Raw genomic sequence first — 18,915 nt, 5'->3', positions numbered from 1 at the left:
TTGTTTCGTCTCATTTTCTCTTTGAGAGTCTCCTTCTGCCCTGTATTAATCTTCCGAGGTTCTGAAATTTCTGCATGCACTTCTTTTTGAACTGCCAACTCATGACATTTCTCTTTATTTTCTCTGATTATGTCTTTGAGAGTCACCTTTGGCCACCTCTTAATATTCAGACCTCCTGAAATTTCTCTAGTCACTTCCTTCTGCATCTCCAACTCCTCAGTTTTCTCTTTACTTCCTCTGATTTTTTCTTTGAAAGTCAACTTTGACCCCTCATCAACCTTCAGAGCTTCTGAAATTGCTGTAGCCACTTTATTTGGAATGTCCAGGTCATGAGTTTTCCCTTTGTTTTCTGTTAGTTTTTCTGTTAGTGTCAACTTAGGCCCCATATTAACATCCAGAGCTTCTGAAATTTCGGTAGTCCCTTCCTTCTGCATTTCCAACTCATGAGTTTTCTCTTCATTTTTTCGTATTTCGTCTTTGAGAGTCCCCTTTGGCCACCTCTTAACCTTCAGAGCTTCTGAAATTTCTGTAGCCACTCTATTTGGAATGTCCAGGCCATGAGTTTTCTCTTTGTTTTCTGTTAGTTTTTCTGTTAGTGTCAACTTAGGCCCCATATTAACATCCAGAGCTTCTGAAATTTCTGTAGTCCCTTCCTTCTGCATCTCCAACTCACGAGTTTTCTCTTCATTTTTTCCAATTTCGTCTTTGAGAGACCCCTTCGGCCATCTCTTAACCTTCAGAGCTTCTGAAATTTCTGTAGCCACTCTATTTGGAATGTCCAGGCCATGAGTTTTCTCTTTGTTTTCTGTTAGTTTTTCTGTTAGTGTCAACTTAGGCGCCATATTAACATCCAGAGCTTCTGAAATTTCGGTAGTCCCTTCCTTCTGCATCTCCAACTCATGAGTTTTCTCTTCATTTTTTCCTATTTCATCTTTGAGAGTCCACTTAGGCCCCATATTAAAATCCATTGGTTCTGAAATTTCGATAGTCCCTTCCTTCTGCATCTCCAACTCACGAGTTTTCTCTTCGTTTTTTCCTATTTCATCTTTGAGGGTCACCTTCAGCCACCCCTTAACCTTTAGACCTTCTGAAATTTCTGAGGTTACTTCTTTTGGAATCTCCATGTCATGAATTTTCTGTTTGTTTTCTGTTATTTTTTCTGTTAATCTCATATTAACATTCAGAGCTTCTGAAATTTCTGTAGTCACTTCATTTGGAATGTCCAGGTCATGAGTTTTCTCTTTGTTTTCTGTTATTTTTTCTGTTAGTGTCAACTTAGGCCCCATAATAACGTCCACAGCTTCTGAAAGTTCGGTAGACATTTCCTTCTGCATTTCCAACTCATCAGTTTTCTCTTCATTTTTTCGTATTTCGTCTTTGAGAGTCCCCTTTGGCCACCTCTTAACCTTCAGAGCTTGTGAAATTTCTGTAGTTACTTCCTTTGGAATATCCAAATCATGAATTTTCTCTTTGTTTTCTGTTAGCTTTTCTGTCAGTGTCAACTTAGGCCCCATATTAACATCCAGAGCCTCTGAAATTTCAGCAGTCCCTTCCTTCTGCATCTCCAACTCCTCGGTTTTCTCTTCATTTTTTCCTATTTCATCTTTGAGAGTCCACTTAGGCCCCATATTAAAATCCATTGGTTCTGAAATTTCGATAGTTCCTTCCTTCTGCATCTCCAACTCACGAGTTTTCTCTTCGTTTTTTCCTATTTCATCTTTGAGGGTCACCTTCAGCCACCCCTTAACTTTTAAACCTTCTGAAATTTCTGAGGTTACTTCTTTTGGAATATCCATGTCATGAATTTTCTCTTTGTTTTCTGTTATTTTTTCTGTTAATCTCAGATTAACATTCAGAGCTTCTGAAATTTCTGTAGTCACTTCATTTGGAATGTCCAGGTCATGAGTTTTCTCTTTGTTTTCTGTTATTTTTTCTGTTAGTGTCAACTTAGGCCCCATAATAACGTTCAGAGCTTCTGAAATTTCAGTAGTCATTTCCTTCTGCATTTCCAACTCATGAGTTTTCTCTTCATTTTTTCGTATTTCGTCTTTGAGAGTCCCCTTTGGCCGCCTCTTAACCTTCAGAGCTTCTGAAATTTCTGTAGTCAGTTCATTTGGATACTCCAGATCATAAGTTTTCTCTTTGTTTTCTGTTATTTTTTCTGTTAATGTCAACTTAGGCCCCATATTAACATTCAAAGCTTCTGAAATTTCGGTAGCCCCTTCCTTCTGCATCTCCAACTCACGGATTTTCTCTTCGTTTTTCCCTATTTTGTCTTTGAGAGTTCCCTTCGGCCACCTCTTAACCTTCAGAGCTTGTGAAATTTCTGTAGTTACTTCCTTTGGAATATCCAAATCATGAATTTTCTCTTTGTTTTCTGTTAGTTTTTCTGTTAGTGTCAACTTAGGCCCCATATTAACATCCAGAGCTTCTGAAATTTCGGTAGTCCCTTCCTTCTGCATCTCCAAGTCACGAATTTTCTCTTCATTTTTTCCTATTTCGTCTTTGAGAGTCCCCTTCGGCCATCTCTTAACCTTCAGAGCTTCTGAAATTTTTTTAATTACTTCCTTTGGGATATCCAACTCATGAGTTTTCTGTTTGTTTCGTCTCATTTTCTCTTTGAGAGTCTCCTTCTGCCCTGTATTAATCTTCCGAGGTTCTGAAATTTCTGCATGCACTTCTTTTTGAACTACCAACTCATGAAATTTCTCTTTATTTTCTCTGATTATGGCTTTTAGAGTCACCTTCGGCCATCTCTTAACCTTCAGAGCTTCTGAAATTTTTGTAATTACTTCCTTTGGAATATCCAACTCATGAGTTTTCTGTTTGTTTCGTCTCATTTTCTCTTTGAGAGTCTCCTTCTGCCCTGTATTAATCTTCCGAGGTTCTGAAATTTCTGCATGCACTTCTTTTTGAACTGCCAACTCATGAAATTTCTCTTTATTTTCTCTGATTATGTCTTTGAGAGTCACCTTCGGCCATCTCTTAACCTTCAGAGCTTCTGAAATTTTTGTAATTACTTCCTTTGGAATATCCAACTCATGAGTTTTCTGTTTGTTTCGTCTCATTTTCTCTTTGAGAGTCTCCTTCTGCCCTGTATTAATCTTCCGAGGTTCTGAAATTTCTGCATGCACTTCTTTTTGAACTGCCAACTCATGACATTTCTCTTTATTTTCTCTGATTATGTCTTTGAGAGTCACTTTCGGCCACCTCTTAATATTCAGACCTCCTGAAATTTCTCTAGTCATTTCCTTCTGCATTTCCAACTCATGAGTTTTCTCTTCATTTTTTTGTATTTCCTCTTTGAGAGTCCCCTTTGGCCATCTCTTAACCTTCAGAGCTTCTGAAATTTCTGTAGCCACTCTATTTGGAATGTCCAGGCCATGAGTTTTCTCTTTGTTTTCTGTTAGTTTTTCTGTTAGTGTCAACTTAGGCCCCATATTAACATCCCGAGCTTCTGAAATTTCGGTAGTCCCTTCCTTCTGCATCTCCAACTCACGAGTTTTCTCTTCATTTTTTCCAATTTCGTCTTTGAGAGTCCCCTTTGGCCATCTCTTAACCTTCAGAGCTTCTGAAATTTCTGTAGCCACTCTATTTGGAATGTCCAGGCCATGAGTTTTCTCTTTGTTTTCTGTTAGTTTTTCTGTTAGTGTCAACTTAGGCCCCATATTAACATCCCGAGCTTCTGAAATTTCGGTAGTCCCTTCCTTCTGCATCTCCAACTCCTCGGTTTTCTCTTCATTTTTTCCTATTTCATCTTTGAGAGTCCACTTAGGCCCCATATTAAAATCCATTGGTTCTGAAATTTCGATAGTCCCTTCCTTCTGCATCTCCAACTCACAAGTTTTCTCTTCGTTTTCTCCTATTTCATCTTTGAGGGTCACCTTCAGCCACCCCTTAACCTTTAGACCTTCTGAAATTTCTGAGGTTACTTCTTTTGGAATCTCCATGTCATGAATTTTCTCTTTGTTTTCTGTTAATCTCATATTAACATTCAGAGCTTCTGAAATTTCTGTAGTCACTTCATTTGGAATGTCCAGGTCATGAGTTTTCTCTTTATTTTCTGTTATTTTTTCTGTTAGTGTCAACTTAGGCCCCATAATAACGTCCAGAGCTTCTGAAATTTCGGTAGTCATTTCCTTCTGCATTTCCAATTCATGAGTTTTCTCTTCATTTTTTCGTATTTCGTCTTTGAGAGTCTCCTTTGGCCACCTCTTAACCTTTAGAGCTTGTGAAATTTCTGTAGTTACTTCCTTTGGAATATCCAAATCATGAATTTTCTCTTTGTTTTCTGTTATTTTTTCTGTCAGTGTCAACTTAGGCCCCATATTAACATCCAGAGCCTCTAAAATTTCGGCAGTCCCTTCCTTCTGCATCTCCAACTCCTCGGTTTTCTCTTCATTTTTTCCTATTTCATCTTTGAGAGTCCACTTAGGCCCCATATTAAAATCCATTGGTTCTGAAATTTCGATAGTCCCTTCCTTCTGCATCTCCAACTCAGGAGTTTTCTCTTCGTTTTTTCCTATTTCATCTTTGAGGGTCACCTTCAGCCACCCCTTAACCTTTAGACCTTCTGAAATTTCTGAGGTTACTTCTTTTGGAATCTCCATGTCATGAATTTTCTCTTTGTTTTCTGTTATTTTTTCTGTTAATCTCATATTAACATTCAGAGCTTCTGAAATTTCTGTAGTCACTTCATTTGGAATGTCCAGGTCATGAGTTTTCTCTTTGTTTTCTGTTATTTTTTCTGTTAGTGTCAACTTAGGCCCCATAATAACGTCCACAGCTTCTGAAATTTCGGTAGTCATTTCCTTCTGCATTTCCAACTCATCAGTTTTCGCTTCATTTTTTCGTATTTCGTCTTTGAGAGTCCCCTTCGGCCACCTCTTAACTGTCAGATCTTCTGTAATTTCTGTAGTTAAAACTTCCTTTGGAATATCTAACTCATGAATTTTCTCTTTGTTTTCTGTTATTTTTTCTGTCAGTGTCAATTTAGGCCCCATATTAAGATCCAGAGCTTCTGAAATTTCAGTAGTTACTTCCTCCTCCATCTCCAATCCACGCGTTTTCTCTTTGTTTTTTCCTATTTTGTCTTTGAGAGTCACCTTCGGCCACCTCTTAATATTCAGACCTTCTGAAATTTCTCTAGTCACTTCCTTCTGTATCACAATCTCCACAGTTTTCTCTTTATTGCCTTTGATTTTTTCTTTGAGAATCACCTTTGACCCCTTATCAAACTTCAGAGCTTCTGAAACTTCTCTAGTCACTTTTTTCTCCATCTGCAACTCTTGAGTTTTCTTTTTGTTTCTTCTTGTTTTTTCTCTGACAATCACCTGCATTCCTGTAATAATATCCCGAGCTTGTGAAATTCCTCCAATCAGTTCCTTCTGCATGTCCGATTCATGAATTTTCTCTTTTCTTCCTCTTGTTTTTTCTCTGAGAGTCACCTTTAGTTCCGTCACCATATTCAGAATTTCTGAAACTTCTCTACTCAGTTCCTTGTGCCTCTCCAACTCACGCGTATTCTCTTCGTTTTTTCCTATTTCGTCTTTGAGAGTCACCTTCGGCCACCCCTTAACCTTCAGAGCTTCTGAAATTGCTGTAGCCACTTTATTTGGAATGTCCAGGTCATGAGTTTTCTCTTTGTTTTCTGTTACTTTTTCTGTTAGTGTCAACTTAGGCCCCATATTAACATCCAGAGCATCTGAAATTTCGGTAGTCCCTTCCTTCTGCATCTCCAACTCACGAGTTTTCTCTTCATTTTTTCCTATTTCGTCTTTGAGAGTCCCCTTCGGCCATCTCTTAACCTTCAGAGCTTCTGAAATTTTTTTAATTACTTCCTTTGGGATATCCAACTCATGAGTTTTCTGTTTGTTTCGTCTCATTTTCTCTTTGAGAGTCTCCTTCTGCCCTGTATTAATCTTCCGAGGTTCTGAAATTTCTGCATGCACATCTTTTTGAACTGCCAACTCATGACATTTCTCTTTATTTTCTCTGATTATGTCTTTGAGAGTCACCTTCGGCCACCTCTTAATATTCAGACCTCCTGAAATTTTTCTAGTCACTTCCTTCTGCATCTCCAACTCCTCAGTTTTCTCTTTATTGCCTCTGATTTTTTCTTTGAAAGTCAACTTTGACCCCTCATCAACCTTCAGAGCTTCTGAAATTGCTGTAGCCACTTTATTTGGAATGTCCAGGTCATGAGTTTTCCCTTTGTTTTCTGTTAGTTTTTCTGTTAGTGTCAACTTAGGCCCCATATTAACATCCAGAGCTTCTGAAATTTCGGTAGTCCCTTCCTTCTGCATCTCCAAGTCACGAATTTTCTCTTCATTTTTTCCTATTTCGTCTTTGAGAATCCCCTTCGGCCATCTCTTAACCTTCAGAGCTTCTGAAATTTTTTTAATTACTTCCTTTGGGATATCCAACTCATGAGTTTTCTGTTTGTTTCGTCTCATTTTCTCTTTGAGAGTCTCCTTCTGCCCTGTATTAATCTTCCGAGGTTCTGAAATTTCTGCATGCACTTCTTTTTGAACTGCCAACTCATGAAATTTCTCTTTATTTTCTCTGATTATGTCTTTGAGAGTCCCCTTCGGCCACCTCTTAACCCTCAGAACTTCTGAAATTTTTGTAATTACTTCCTTTGGAATATCCAACTCTTGAGTTTTCTGTTTGTTTCTTCTCATTTTCTCTTTGAGAGTCTCCTTTTGCCCTGTATTAATCTTCCGAGGTTCTGAAATTTCTGCATGCACTTCTTTTTGAACTGCCAACTCATGAAATTTCTCTTTATTTTCTCTGATTATGTCTTTGAGAGTCACCTTCGGCCATCTCTTAACCTTCAGAGCTTCTGAAATTTTTGTAATTACTTCCTTTGGGATATCCAACTCATGAGTTTTCTGTTTGTTTCGTCTCATTTTCTCTTTGAGAGTCTCCTTCTGCCCTGTATTAATCTTCCGAGGTTCTGAAATTTCTGCATGCACTTCTTTTTGAACTGCCAACTCATGAAATTTCTCTTTATTTTCTCTGATTATGTCTTTTAGAGTCACCTTCGGCCATCTCTTAACCTTCAGAGCTTCTGAAATTTTTGTAATTACTTCCTTTGGAATATCCAACTCATGAGTTTTCTGTTTGTTTCGTCTCATTTTCTCTTTGAGAGTCTCCTTCTGCCCTGTATTAATCTTCCGAGGTTCTGAAATTTCTGCATGCACTTCTTTTTGAACTGCCAACTCATGACATTTCTCTTTATTTTCTCTGATTATGTCTTTGAGAGTCACCTTTGGCCACCTCTTAATATTCAGACCTCCTGAAATTTCTCTAGTCACTTCCTTCTGCATCTCCAACTCCTCAGTTTTCTCTTTACTTCCTCTGATTTTTTCTTTGAAAGTCAACTTTGACCCCTCATCAACCTTCAGAGCTTCTGAAATTGCTGTAGCCACTTTATTTGGAATGTCCAGGTCATGAGTTTTCCCTTTGTTTTCTGTTAGTTTTTCTGTTAGTGTCAACTTAGGCCCCATATTAACATCCAGAGCTTCTGAAATTTCGGTAGTCCCTTCCTTCTGCATTTCCAACTCATGAGTTTTCTCTTCATTTTTTCGTATTTCGTCTTTGAGAGTCCCCTTTGGCCACCTCTTAACCTTCAGAGCTTCTGAAATTTCTGTAGCCACTCTATTTGGAATGTCCAGGCCATGAGTTTTCTCTTTGTTTTCTGTTAGTTTTTCTGTTAGTGTCAACTTAGGCCCCATATTAACATCCAGAGCTTCTGAAATTTCTGTAGTCCCTTCCTTCTGCATCTCCAACTCACGAGTTTTCTCTTCATTTTTTCCAATTTCGTCTTTGAGAGACCCCTTCGGCCATCTCTTAACCTTCAGAGCTTCTGAAATTTCTGTAGCCACTCTATTTGGAATGTCCAGGCCATGAGTTTTCTCTTTGTTTTCTGTTAGTTTTTCTGTTAGTGTCAACTTAGGCGCCATATTAACATCCAGAGCTTCTGAAATTTCGGTAGTCCCTTCCTTCTGCATCTCCAACTCATGAGTTTTCTCTTCATTTTTTCCTATTTCATCTTTGAGAGTCCACTTAGGCCCCATATTAAAATCCATTGGTTCTGAAATTTCGATAGTCCCTTCCTTCTGCATCTCCAACTCACGAGTTTTCTCTTCGTTTTTTCCTATTTCATCTTTGAGGGTCACCTTCAGCCACCCCTTAACCTTTAGACCTTCTGAAATTTCTGAGGTTACTTCTTTTGGAATCTCCATGTCATGAATTTTCTGTTTGTTTTCTGTTATTTTTTCTGTTAATCTCATATTAACATTCAGAGCTTCTGAAATTTCTGTAGTCACTTCATTTGGAATGTCCAGGTCATGAGTTTTCTCTTTGTTTTCTGTTATTTTTTCTGTTAGTGTCAACTTAGGCCCCATAATAACGTCCACAGCTTCTGAAAGTTCGGTAGACATTTCCTTCTGCATTTCCAACTCATCAGTTTTCTCTTCATTTTTTCGTATTTCGTCTTTGAGAGTCCCCTTTGGCCACCTCTTAACCTTCAGAGCTTGTGAAATTTCTGTAGTTACTTCCTTTGGAATATCCAAATCATGAATTTTCTCTTTGTTTTCTGTTAGCTTTTCTGTCAGTGTCAACTTAGGCCCCATATTAACATCCAGAGCCTCTGAAATTTCAGCAGTCCCTTCCTTCTGCATCTCCAACTCCTCGGTTTTCTCTTCATTTTTTCCTATTTCATCTTTGAGAGTCCACTTAGGCCCCATATTAAAATCCATTGGTTCTGAAATTTCGATAGTTCCTTCCTTCTGCATCTCCAACTCACGAGTTTTCTCTTCGTTTTTTCCTATTTCATCTTTGAGGGTCACCTTCAGCCACCCCTTAACTTTTAAACCTTCTGAAATTTCTGAGGTTACTTCTTTTGGAATATCCATGTCATGAATTTTCTCTTTGTTTTCTGTTATTTTTTCTGTTAATCTCAGATTAACATTCAGAGCTTCTGAAATTTCTGTAGTCACTTCATTTGGAATGTCCAGGTCATGAGTTTTCTCTTTGTTTTCTGTTATTTTTTCTGTTAGTGTCAACTTAGGCCCCATAATAACGTTCAGAGCTTCTGAAATTTCAGTAGTCATTTCCTTCTGCATTTCCAACTCATGAGTTTTCTCTTCATTTTTTCGTATTTCGTCTTTGAGAGTCCCCTTTGGCCGCCTCTTAACCTTCAGAGCTTCTGAAATTTCTGTAGTCAGTTCATTTGGATACTCCAGATCATAAGTTTTCTCTTTGTTTTCTGTTATTTTTTCTGTTAATGTCAACTTAGGCCCCATATTAACATTCAAAGCTTCTGAAATTTCGGTAGCCCCTTCCTTCTGCATCTCCAACTCACGGATTTTCTCTTCGTTTTTCCCTATTTTGTCTTTGAGAGTTCCCTTCGGCCACCTCTTAACCTTCAGAGCTTGTGAAATTTCTGTAGTTACTTCCTTTGGAATATCCAAATCATGAATTTTCTCTTTGTTTTCTGTTATTTTTTCTGTTAGTGTCAACTTAGGCCCCCTATTAACATTCAGAGCTTCTGAAATTTCTGCAGCCACTTCCTTCTGTATCTCAAGCTCACCTGTTTTCTCTTCATTTTTTCCTATTTTGTCTTTGAGAGTTATCTTCGGCCACCCCTTAACCTTCAGAGCTTCTGAAATTTCTGTAGTCAGTTCATTTGGATACTCCAGATCATAAGTTTTCTGTTTGTTTTCTTTTATTTTTTCTGTTAATGTCAACTTAGGCCCCATATTAACATTCAAAGCTTCTGAAATTTCGGTAGCCCCTTCCTTCTGCATCTCCAACTCACGGATTTTCTCTTCGTTTTTCCCTATTTTGTCTTTGAGAGTTCCCTTCGGCCACCTCTTAACCTTCAGAGCTTCTGAAATTTTTGTAGTTTCTTCCTTTGGACTATCGAACTCATGAGTTTTGGCTTTGTTTTCTGTCATTTTTTCTCTGAGAGTTACCTTCAGCCCTGTGTTATACTCCAGAGCCTCTGAAATTTCTGTAGTCACTTCCTTTTGGATCTCCAATTGATGAGATTTTTTTTCTTCCCCTATTATTTCTTCTTCGGGTGTGACTTGTAGGAGATTGGATGATTTGTACAGTTTTTTAAGCAGATTTTCATGAGATCCCATTTCATCCAAATATTCAGGAGGATTTGATTTAGTTAATCTATTCCATAATATTAAAATTGATGAGTTAAAAAATTTACTGAAATTACCAATTGTCTCCTGGATATGTACATTGTCATAAATAGGAAAACTGTCATTCCTTTTGCAACTAGTGTTTGAGGCTGGGCATGGAAGTCCATCCAACCTTTCACAATAGAAGAATAGAATTCCAGCCAGGAAAATTTGGGTCCCAATGGGGACAACACATCTCATGATGCCTATCCCCTCTAGTTCATTTTACCCAAGTGAAGGATCTCTTTGAATGTGGCAGCCAAAAATGCGGTTGCCAAGCAACCACATATTACCAAGCATTTAACAAGCAACCACATATTATTTTATATGGAGGCTGCAGGATAATGCCACTGCTGATGATGCCACCATGATTTGTGACATCATGCAATTGCCAAAAACTATGGCAACAATATAGTTGTGGTCTCTTTTATAGATAATGAGTTGATTTTTTGAGATCACTCAGATATTTGTGATTAATGTTTTTGGGTCAGAGTCACAGTAGGGAATACCATCTGCTTCCACTGGAAAATCAGATTGCAAGGCCTGACTGTCATTCTCCAGCTACTAAAAAAAAATTACTGCACATTAGTTATAGCTAGGGAAAAGAGGGATAAGCAATTGACGAAGGAAAGTAGTAGGACTTTAACTTATATACCTCTCCGTAGTGCTTCACAGCATTCTCTGGGCAGTTTATAATGTCAGCATATTTTCCCTGAAAGGATTAGAGCATACACAGAGTGTGCCTAACTTTATTTTTGATTCCCTGCTAAGCTGAGTTCCATTGTAACCTAATGTGCCATCTGCATACCGTATTTCCCCGAAAATAAGACCCTGTCTTATATTGTTTTGAACTAACCTGAAATAAGTGCTTGGCTTTATTGCCATGCGCTCAAAAGCCCTATTGGGGTTATTATCAGGGGATGTCTTATTTTGGGGAAAACAGGGTAGATAAAGCCTCTAGGCGAATTGGCAAATAGCTAAAGTAACTTCTTGTGAAAAGTAAAATGTGGATTCTGCTTGCTGTAACTTAAAATGTGTATTCTCAGCAACCTAATATCCGAGATAATAATGCTAACAAAGCTCTGGGTTATATGTCAGAAAATGTATTTCTTTCCTCTTCTAAGGTCCATTGTTTCAGAGCGCTAAGAAAAATCATGAGGTTTGCGTGATATGAAATAATGTTTCTAACATTATGACAGTCAGTGCAAGCTGTGTAAGCCTATAAGAAGTTTGGAAAAAGTTTTTTTGCACGGGCCTGCTTTTCTCTCTGCCTGCTGTTAAGGTGGGAGACTATAAAGGGTTGCCCAGTTTTGTTTTCTAGCTAGAAATAAAAGCTGATTATCAATAGACTTGTGTTCAGCCTTTCATTGGATGTATCAGATTCTGAGCTGCATTAAAAAACCTTACACCCCTAACATTCTGGGTCCTCATTTTACCAACCTTGAGAAGATGGAAAGCTGAGGCAACCTTGAGTCATTCATGATCAAATTCCAAATGTGGGCAGTGTGTCTGGGACATCAGCCTGAATTCCAAAGGAAGACTTTAAAAAAAGAAACCCAGTTCAACTGAAAAGCAATCCCTCCTGGCTTCACATTTATCACACTTGGGGATGGTAAAGACTAGGGATATTTGTGGGGAGGAGGGACGATGATGGTGGTATCTGCATTTAAGTGCCATGGCAAACAGAAACATCCTTGTATCAAATGTCCTAACAAGTAAATTGATTGCTGGTGGCTTTGGGGTGATTAACACACCGCATGCTTATTATTTTGCTATAACTGCTGTTGATATACATATCCGCCCTAGAATCTACCTTTGAAGAAAAGGAAGAGCCAACCCAAAAATAAATAATTAAGGACTTAATACCTAATTTAAATTACTTGACTGCATAATAGATTGCCTTCATTTATAACATTGACTGATCTCTATCTATGTCCCTTGATAATTCTTACATACTGAAACTTCTCTCTCACCCACAAACACAGGCACAGAGACCCTGGGACCTGCTACAGTTGTTCCTTAGTCCTGACAAGGAGTTGGACTGGAGAAAAAGGTGAGAAAAACTTGAGCATGGAAAGGAAAAAGTAACTGGAAAGGGAGAAAAGATGCTACAAAAGAGGGGATTTCAGCCCCATTGACTTTACCAAGCCTAATCTCAAGGGCATCCATTCTTTTCAACAGCAGTATTTGCCAGTATTTGCATCTCTTGCTGCTTCCTTTCTTTACAATGGTTTCTACTATTCTTAGCTGCCCATTCCCTCAATTCACAATGATCTGGGGGTGGGGGCCAAAAATCGCCCTTTTCTATTAGTAAATCATTTATTAGAAAAATATAAAAATAATACTGTCTTTTCAATCATCATCTAAATAGCATCTCATTTCAATAGCATCTAAATGCTATTGCTATTATGAAAAAAAACCCCTACAAGTTAATAAGATTATTTGAGTGGGCTTCTTTTAGGGACTTCTTTGTGTAGCCTTTTATTTAGATTTGTTTGTTTTAATTTTATCGGAATTAAAGTGAAGGAAAATCACATTTATAAACAGGTTTGGAGATACCTTGTTTTGAGAAGAACAGCTGTTCTGACAGCAAGTTTGTGATCCTGTGTAAAATGAGGTCAGTGCCTTTAAGGCTGTATTCTTTATCATTTAAGAGACAGATCTAATCGAGCCAGTCAGGCTATAGCACTAATTCTTCAGCAGCAAAATTGCATTTATTTTTGCAGAGATCTAAAGGAACATTGAGGGACGTCACAAAGAGCAGGGCTTTGAAAGGCAATAGGTTGCTCTTTACTTGATTCAGGCATATCGGTGCAGCAATAGCACATTCTCTTTTCCAGGTTCTAGGAAACTGAGTAGGAAAAGTGGAATGGAGAGGCGAGTTTTTTCTGCCTTTAGGGGACACAGCTGATTTCGCTAAAACAGGGGTCCTCAAACTACGCCCCGCAGGCCGGGTACGGCCTGCTGACACAATGTATCCAGCCCGCGCAGTGGTGGGATTCAGCCCTGCCCCCCACCCCCCCACTCCCACCCACTTCTCACATGGCTGGCTTTTCGGCCGAAGAGGTTGTAGGAAAAAAAATGCCTTTAAAAGCCTCTGGCGATCCCAGCTGAGTTGCCTGATCGTCAGAGGTTTCTAAAAGCATTTTTTTTCTGCAACCTCTTAAGGTTGTAGAAAAAATGCTTTTAAAAGTAAACAAAAAAAAAGTTGGCCACACCCACCCATCGCGAACCGGAACACCTGCCTCGGACTGCCTCCGACCACTCCAGTAGGTCATTTTTATTTAATTAATTTAATTAAGTGCTGAAATTGGCATAAATGATAACCGGTCAAAAGTGCGAGGACCTGTCAGAAATCACTTTTTTAGCTGTCTGGGTAGTCCCTATGTGCATATGGATTACTCAGAGGGCTGAAAAAAGTCATTTCTGACTGGTCCTCCCACTTTTGACCGGACCGCCCACTTATGGCCAGTCATCATTTATGCCCATTGCAGCATTCTTAACAACCGTGTCACTCATTTCACAACTGCTTCTCTTCGCGGTGACAAAATATTTTTTGTCTTTATTCTTATGTAAATAAGAAAGTGCACAAAATAATAAACTACCTTTTTGTATAACTTCTTTTTGTAGGTCATTTATTGTATTAGGGCAAAGAACTCATGAAGCACTCCAACTCATGAAGTTTCTCCTAATTTTCATTTATTTTGTCTTTGAGCGTCTTCTTTGGCCCCTTATTAATCTTCAGAGCTTCTGAAATTTTTGTAATTACTTCCTTTGGAATATCCAACTCATGAGTTTTCTGTTTGTTTCGTCTCATTTTCTCTTTGAGAGTCTCCTTCTGCCCTGTATTAATCTTCCGAGGTTCTGAAATTTCTGCATGCACTTCTTTTTGAACCGCCAACTCATGAAGTTTCTCTTTGTTTTCTCTTATTATTTCCTTGAAAGTCACCTTCGGCCACCTCTTAATATTGAGACCTTCTGAAATTTCTCTAGTCACTTCCTTCTGCATCTCCAACTCCTCAGTTTTCTCTTTATTGCCTTTGATTTTTTCTTTGAGAATCACCTTTGACCCCTCATCAAACTTCAGAGCTTCTGAAACTTCTCTAGTCACTTTTTTCTCCATCTCCAACTCTTGAGTTTTCTTTTTGTTTCTTCTTGTTTTTTTTTTTAAAATCACCTGCAACCCTGTAATAATATCCCGAGCTTGTGAAATTCCTCCAATCAGTTCCTTCTGCATTTCCAACTCATGAATTTTCTTTTTGTTTCTTCTTGTTTTTTCTCTCAGAGTCACCTGCAGTCTTGTAATAATATCCATAGCTTGTGAAATTCCTCCAATCAGTTCCTTCTGTATCTCCAATTCATGAATTTTCTCTTTGCTTCCTCTTGTTTTTTCTCTGAGAGTCACCTTTAGTTCCGTCACCATATTCAGAATTTCTGAAACTTCTCTATTCAGTTCCTTGTGCCACTCCAACTCATGCGTTTTCTCTTCCTTTTTTCCTATTTCGTCTTTGAGAGTCACCTTTGGCCACCCCTTAACCTTCAGAGCTTCTGAAATTGCTGTAGCCACTTTATTTGGAATGTCCAGGTCATGAGTTTTCTCTTTGTTTTCTGTTATTTTTTCTGTTAGTGTCAACTTAGGCCCCATATTAACATCCAGAGCTTCTGAAATTTCAGTAGTCCCTTCCTTCTGCATCTCCAACTCACGAGTTTTCTCTTCGTTTTTCCCTATTTCATCTTTGAGAGTCCACTTAGGCCCCATATTAAAATCCATTGGTTCTGAAATTTCGATAGTCCCTTCCTTCTGCATCTCCAACTCACGAGTTTTCTCTTTGTTTTTTACTATTTCATCTTTGAGGGTCACCTTCAGCCACCCCTTAACCTTTAGACCTTCTGAAATTTCTGAGGTTACTTCTTTTGGAATCTCCATGTCATGAATTTTGTCTTTGTTTTCTGTTATTTTTTCTGTTAATCTCATATTAACATTCAGAGCTTCTGAAATTTCTGTAGTCACTTCATTTGGAATGTCCAGGTCATGAGTTTTCTCTTTGTTTTCTGTTATTTTTTCTGTTAGTGTCAACTTAGGCCCCATAATAACGTCCAGAGCTTCTGAAATTTCGGTAGTCATTTCCTTCTGCATTTCCAACTCACGAGTTTTCTCTTCATTTTTTCGTATTTCGTCTTTGAGAGTCCCCTTCGGCCACCTCTTAACCTTTAGAGCTTGTGAAATTTCTGTAGTTACTTCCTTTGGAATATCCAAATCATGAATTTTCTCTTTGTTTTCTGTTATTTTTTCTGTTAGTGTCAACTTAGGCCCCCTATTAACATTCAGAGCTTCTGAAATTTCTGCAGCCACTTCCTTCTGTATCTGCAGCTCACCTGTTTTCTCTTCATTTTTTCCTATTTCGTCTTTGAGAGTTATCTTCGGCCACCCCTTCACCTTCAGAGATTCTGAAATTGCTGTAGTCAGTTCATTTGGAAACTCCAGATCATAAGTTTTCTCTTTGTTTTCTGTTATTTTTTCTGTTAATGTCAACTTAGGCCCCATATTAACATTCAAAGCTTCTGAAATTTCGGTAGTCCCTTCCTTCTGCATCTCCAACTCACGGATTTTCTCTTCGTTTTTCCCTATTTTGTCTTTGAGAGTTCCCTTCGGCCACCTCTTAACCTTCAGAGCTTCTGAAATTTTTGTAGTTACTTCCTTTGGACTATCGAACTCATGAGTTTTGTCTTTGTTTTCTGTCATTTTTTCTTTGAGAGTTACCTTCAGCCCCGTGTTATACTCCAGAGCCTCTGAAATTTCTATAGTCACTTCCTTTTGGATCTTCAATTGATGAGATTTTTTTTTTTCCCCTAGTATTTCTTCTTCGGGTGTGACTTGTAGGAGATTGGATGATTTGTACAGTTTTTTCAGCAGATTTTCATGAGATCCCATTTCGTCCAAATATTCATGAGGATTTGATTTAGTTAATCTATTCCATAATATTAAAATTGATGAGCTAATAAATTTACTGAAATTACCAATTGTCTCCTGGATATGTACATTGTCATAACTAGGAAAACTGTCATTCCTTTTGCAATTAGTGTTTGAGGCTGGGCATGGAAGTCCATCCAACCTTTCACAATAGAAGAATAGAATTCCAGCCAGGAAAATTTGGGTCCCAAAGGGAACAACACATCTCATGATGCCTATCCCCTCTAGTTCATTTTACCCAAGTGAAGGATCTCTTTGAATGTGGCAGCCAAAAATGCGGTTGCCAAGCAACCACATATTACCAAGCATTTAACAAGCAACCACATATTATTTTATATGGAGGCTGCAGGATAATGCCACTACTAATGATGCCACCATGATTTGTGACATCATGCAATTGCCAAAAACTATGGCAACAATATAGATGTGGTCTCTTTTATAGATAATGAGTTGATTTTTTGAGATCACTCAGATATTTGTGATTAATGTTTTTGGGTCAGAGTCACAGTAGGGAATACCATCTGCTTCCACTGGAAAATCAGATTGTAAGGCCTGACTGTCATTCTCCAGCTACTAAAAAAAATTACTGCACATTAGTTATAGCTAGGGAAAAGAGGGATAAGCAATTGACGAAGGAAAGTAGTAGGACTTTAACTTATATACCTCCCCGTAGTGCTTCACAGCATTCTCTGGGCAGTTTATAATGTCAGCATATTTTCTCTGAAAGGATTAGAGCATACACAGAGTGTGCCTAACTTTATTTTTGATTCCCTGCTAAGCTGAGTTCCATTGTAACCTAATGTGCCATCTGCATACCGTATTTCCCCGAAAATAAGACCCTGTCTTATATTGTTTTGAACTAACCTGAAATAAGTGCTTGGCTTTATTGCCATGTGCTCAAAAGCCCTATTGGGGTTATTATCAGGGGATGTCTTATTTTGGGGGAAACAGGGTAGATAAAGCCTCTAGGCGAATTGGCAAATAGCTAAAGTAACTTCTTGTGAAAAGTAAAATGTGGATTCTGCTTGCTGTAACTTAAAATGTGTATTCTCAGCAACCTAATATCCGAGATAATAATGCTAACAAAGCTCTGGGTTATATGTCAGAAAATGTATTTCTTTCCTCTTCTAAGGTCCATTGTTTCAGAGCGCTAAGAAAAATCATGAGGTTTGCGTGATATGAAATAATGTTTCTAACATTATGACGGTCAGTGCAAGCTGTGTAAGCCTATAAGAAGTTTGGAAAAAGTTTTTTTGCACGGGCCTGCTTTTCTCTCTGCCTGCTGTTAAGGTGGGAGACTATAAAGGGTTGCCCAGTTTTGTTTTCTAGCTAGAAATAAAAGCTGATTATCAATAGACTTGTGTTCAGCCTTTCATTGGATGTATCAGATTCTGAGCTGCATTAAAAAACCTTACACCCCTAACATTCTGGGTCCTCATTTTACCAACCTTGAAAAGATGGAAAGCTGAGGCAACCTTGAGTCATTCATGATCAAATTCCAAATGTGGGCAGTGTGTCTGGGACATCAGCCTGATTTCCAAAGGAAGACTTTAAAAAAAGAAACCCAGTTCAACTGAAAAGCAATCCCTCCTGGCTTCACATTTATCACACTTGGGGATGGTAAAGACTAGGGATATTTGTGGGGAGGAGGGACGATGATGGTGGTATCTGCATTTAAGTGCCATGGCAAACAGAAACATCCTTGTATCAAATGTCCTAACAAGTAAATTGATTGCTGGTGGCTTTGGGGTGATTAACACACCGCATGCTTATTATTTTGCTATAACTGCTGTTGATATACATATCCGCCCTAGAATCTACCTTTGAAGAAAAGGAAGAGCCAACCCAAAAATAAATAATTAAGGACTTAATACCTAATTTAAATTACTTGACTGCATAATAGATTGCCTTCATTTATAACATTGACTGATCTCTATCTATGTCCCTTGATAATTCTTACATACTGAAACTTCTCTCTCACCCACAAACACAGGCACAGAGACCCTGGGACCTGCTACAGTTGTTCCTTAGTCCTGACAAGGAGTTGGACTGGAGAAAAAGGTGAGAAAAACTTGAGCATGGAAAGGAAAAAGTAACTGGAAAGGGAGAAAAGATGCTACAAAAGAGGGGATTTCAGCCCCATTGACTTTACCAAGCCTAATCTCAAGGGCATCCATTCTTTTCAACAGCAGTATTTGCCAGTATTTGCATCTCTTGCTGCTTCCTTTCTTTACAATGGTTTCTACTATTCTTAGCTGCCCATTCCCTCAATTCACAATGATCTGGGGGTGGGGGCCAAAAATCGCCCTTTTCTATTAGTAAATCATTTATTAGAAAAATATAAAAATAATACTGTCTTTTCAATCATCATCTAAATAGCATCTCATTTCAATAGCATCTAAATGCTATTGCTATTATGAAAAAAAACCCCTACAAGTTAATAAGATTATTTGAGTGGGCTTCTTTTAGGGACTTCTTTGTGTAGCCTTTTATTTAGATTTGTTTGTTTTAATTTTATCGGAATTAAAGTGAAGGAAAATCACATTTATAAACAGGTTTGGAGATACCTTGTTTTGAGAAGAACAGCTGTTCTGACAGCAAGTTTGTGATCCTGTGTAAAATGAGGTCAGTGCCTTTAAGGCTGTATTCTTTATCATTTAAGAGACAGATCTAATCGAGCCAGTCAGGCTATAGCACTAATTCTTCAGCAGCAAAATTGCATTTATTTTTGCAGAGATCTAA

General features: G+C 38.3%; 1 protein-coding gene across 1 annotated transcript in view; it reads right to left on the bottom strand.

Moving 5' to 3' along the window:
- Nucleotides 1–18,236, bottom strand: part of LOC148114113 (uncharacterized) — a 42,399-nt gene extending 24,163 nt beyond the window's left edge. The window contains exons 1-3 of the mRNA XM_087893665.1: nucleotides 14,178–18,236; nucleotides 2,694–5,245; nucleotides 2,246–2,339 (exon numbers count right to left, since the gene is read on the bottom strand). Coding sequence (XP_087749791.1) covers nucleotides 2,246–2,339; nucleotides 2,694–5,245; nucleotides 14,178–16,383 — 4,852 coding nt within the window. The 5' untranslated portion in view covers nucleotides 16,384–18,236. The remainder of the gene's footprint in view (nucleotides 1–2,245; nucleotides 2,340–2,693; nucleotides 5,246–14,177) is intronic.
- Between the last annotated feature and the right edge of the window lie 679 nt (nucleotides 18,237–18,915).

The sequence above is a fragment of the Pantherophis guttatus genome, chromosome 4 (genome assembly GCF_059756535.1).
Source record: "Pantherophis guttatus breed Tessera chromosome 4, ASM5975653v1, whole genome shotgun sequence".
Lineage (NCBI taxonomy): Eukaryota > Metazoa > Chordata > Lepidosauria > Squamata > Colubridae > Pantherophis > Pantherophis guttatus.
This window is presented reverse-complemented; position numbering and strand designations above follow the sequence as displayed.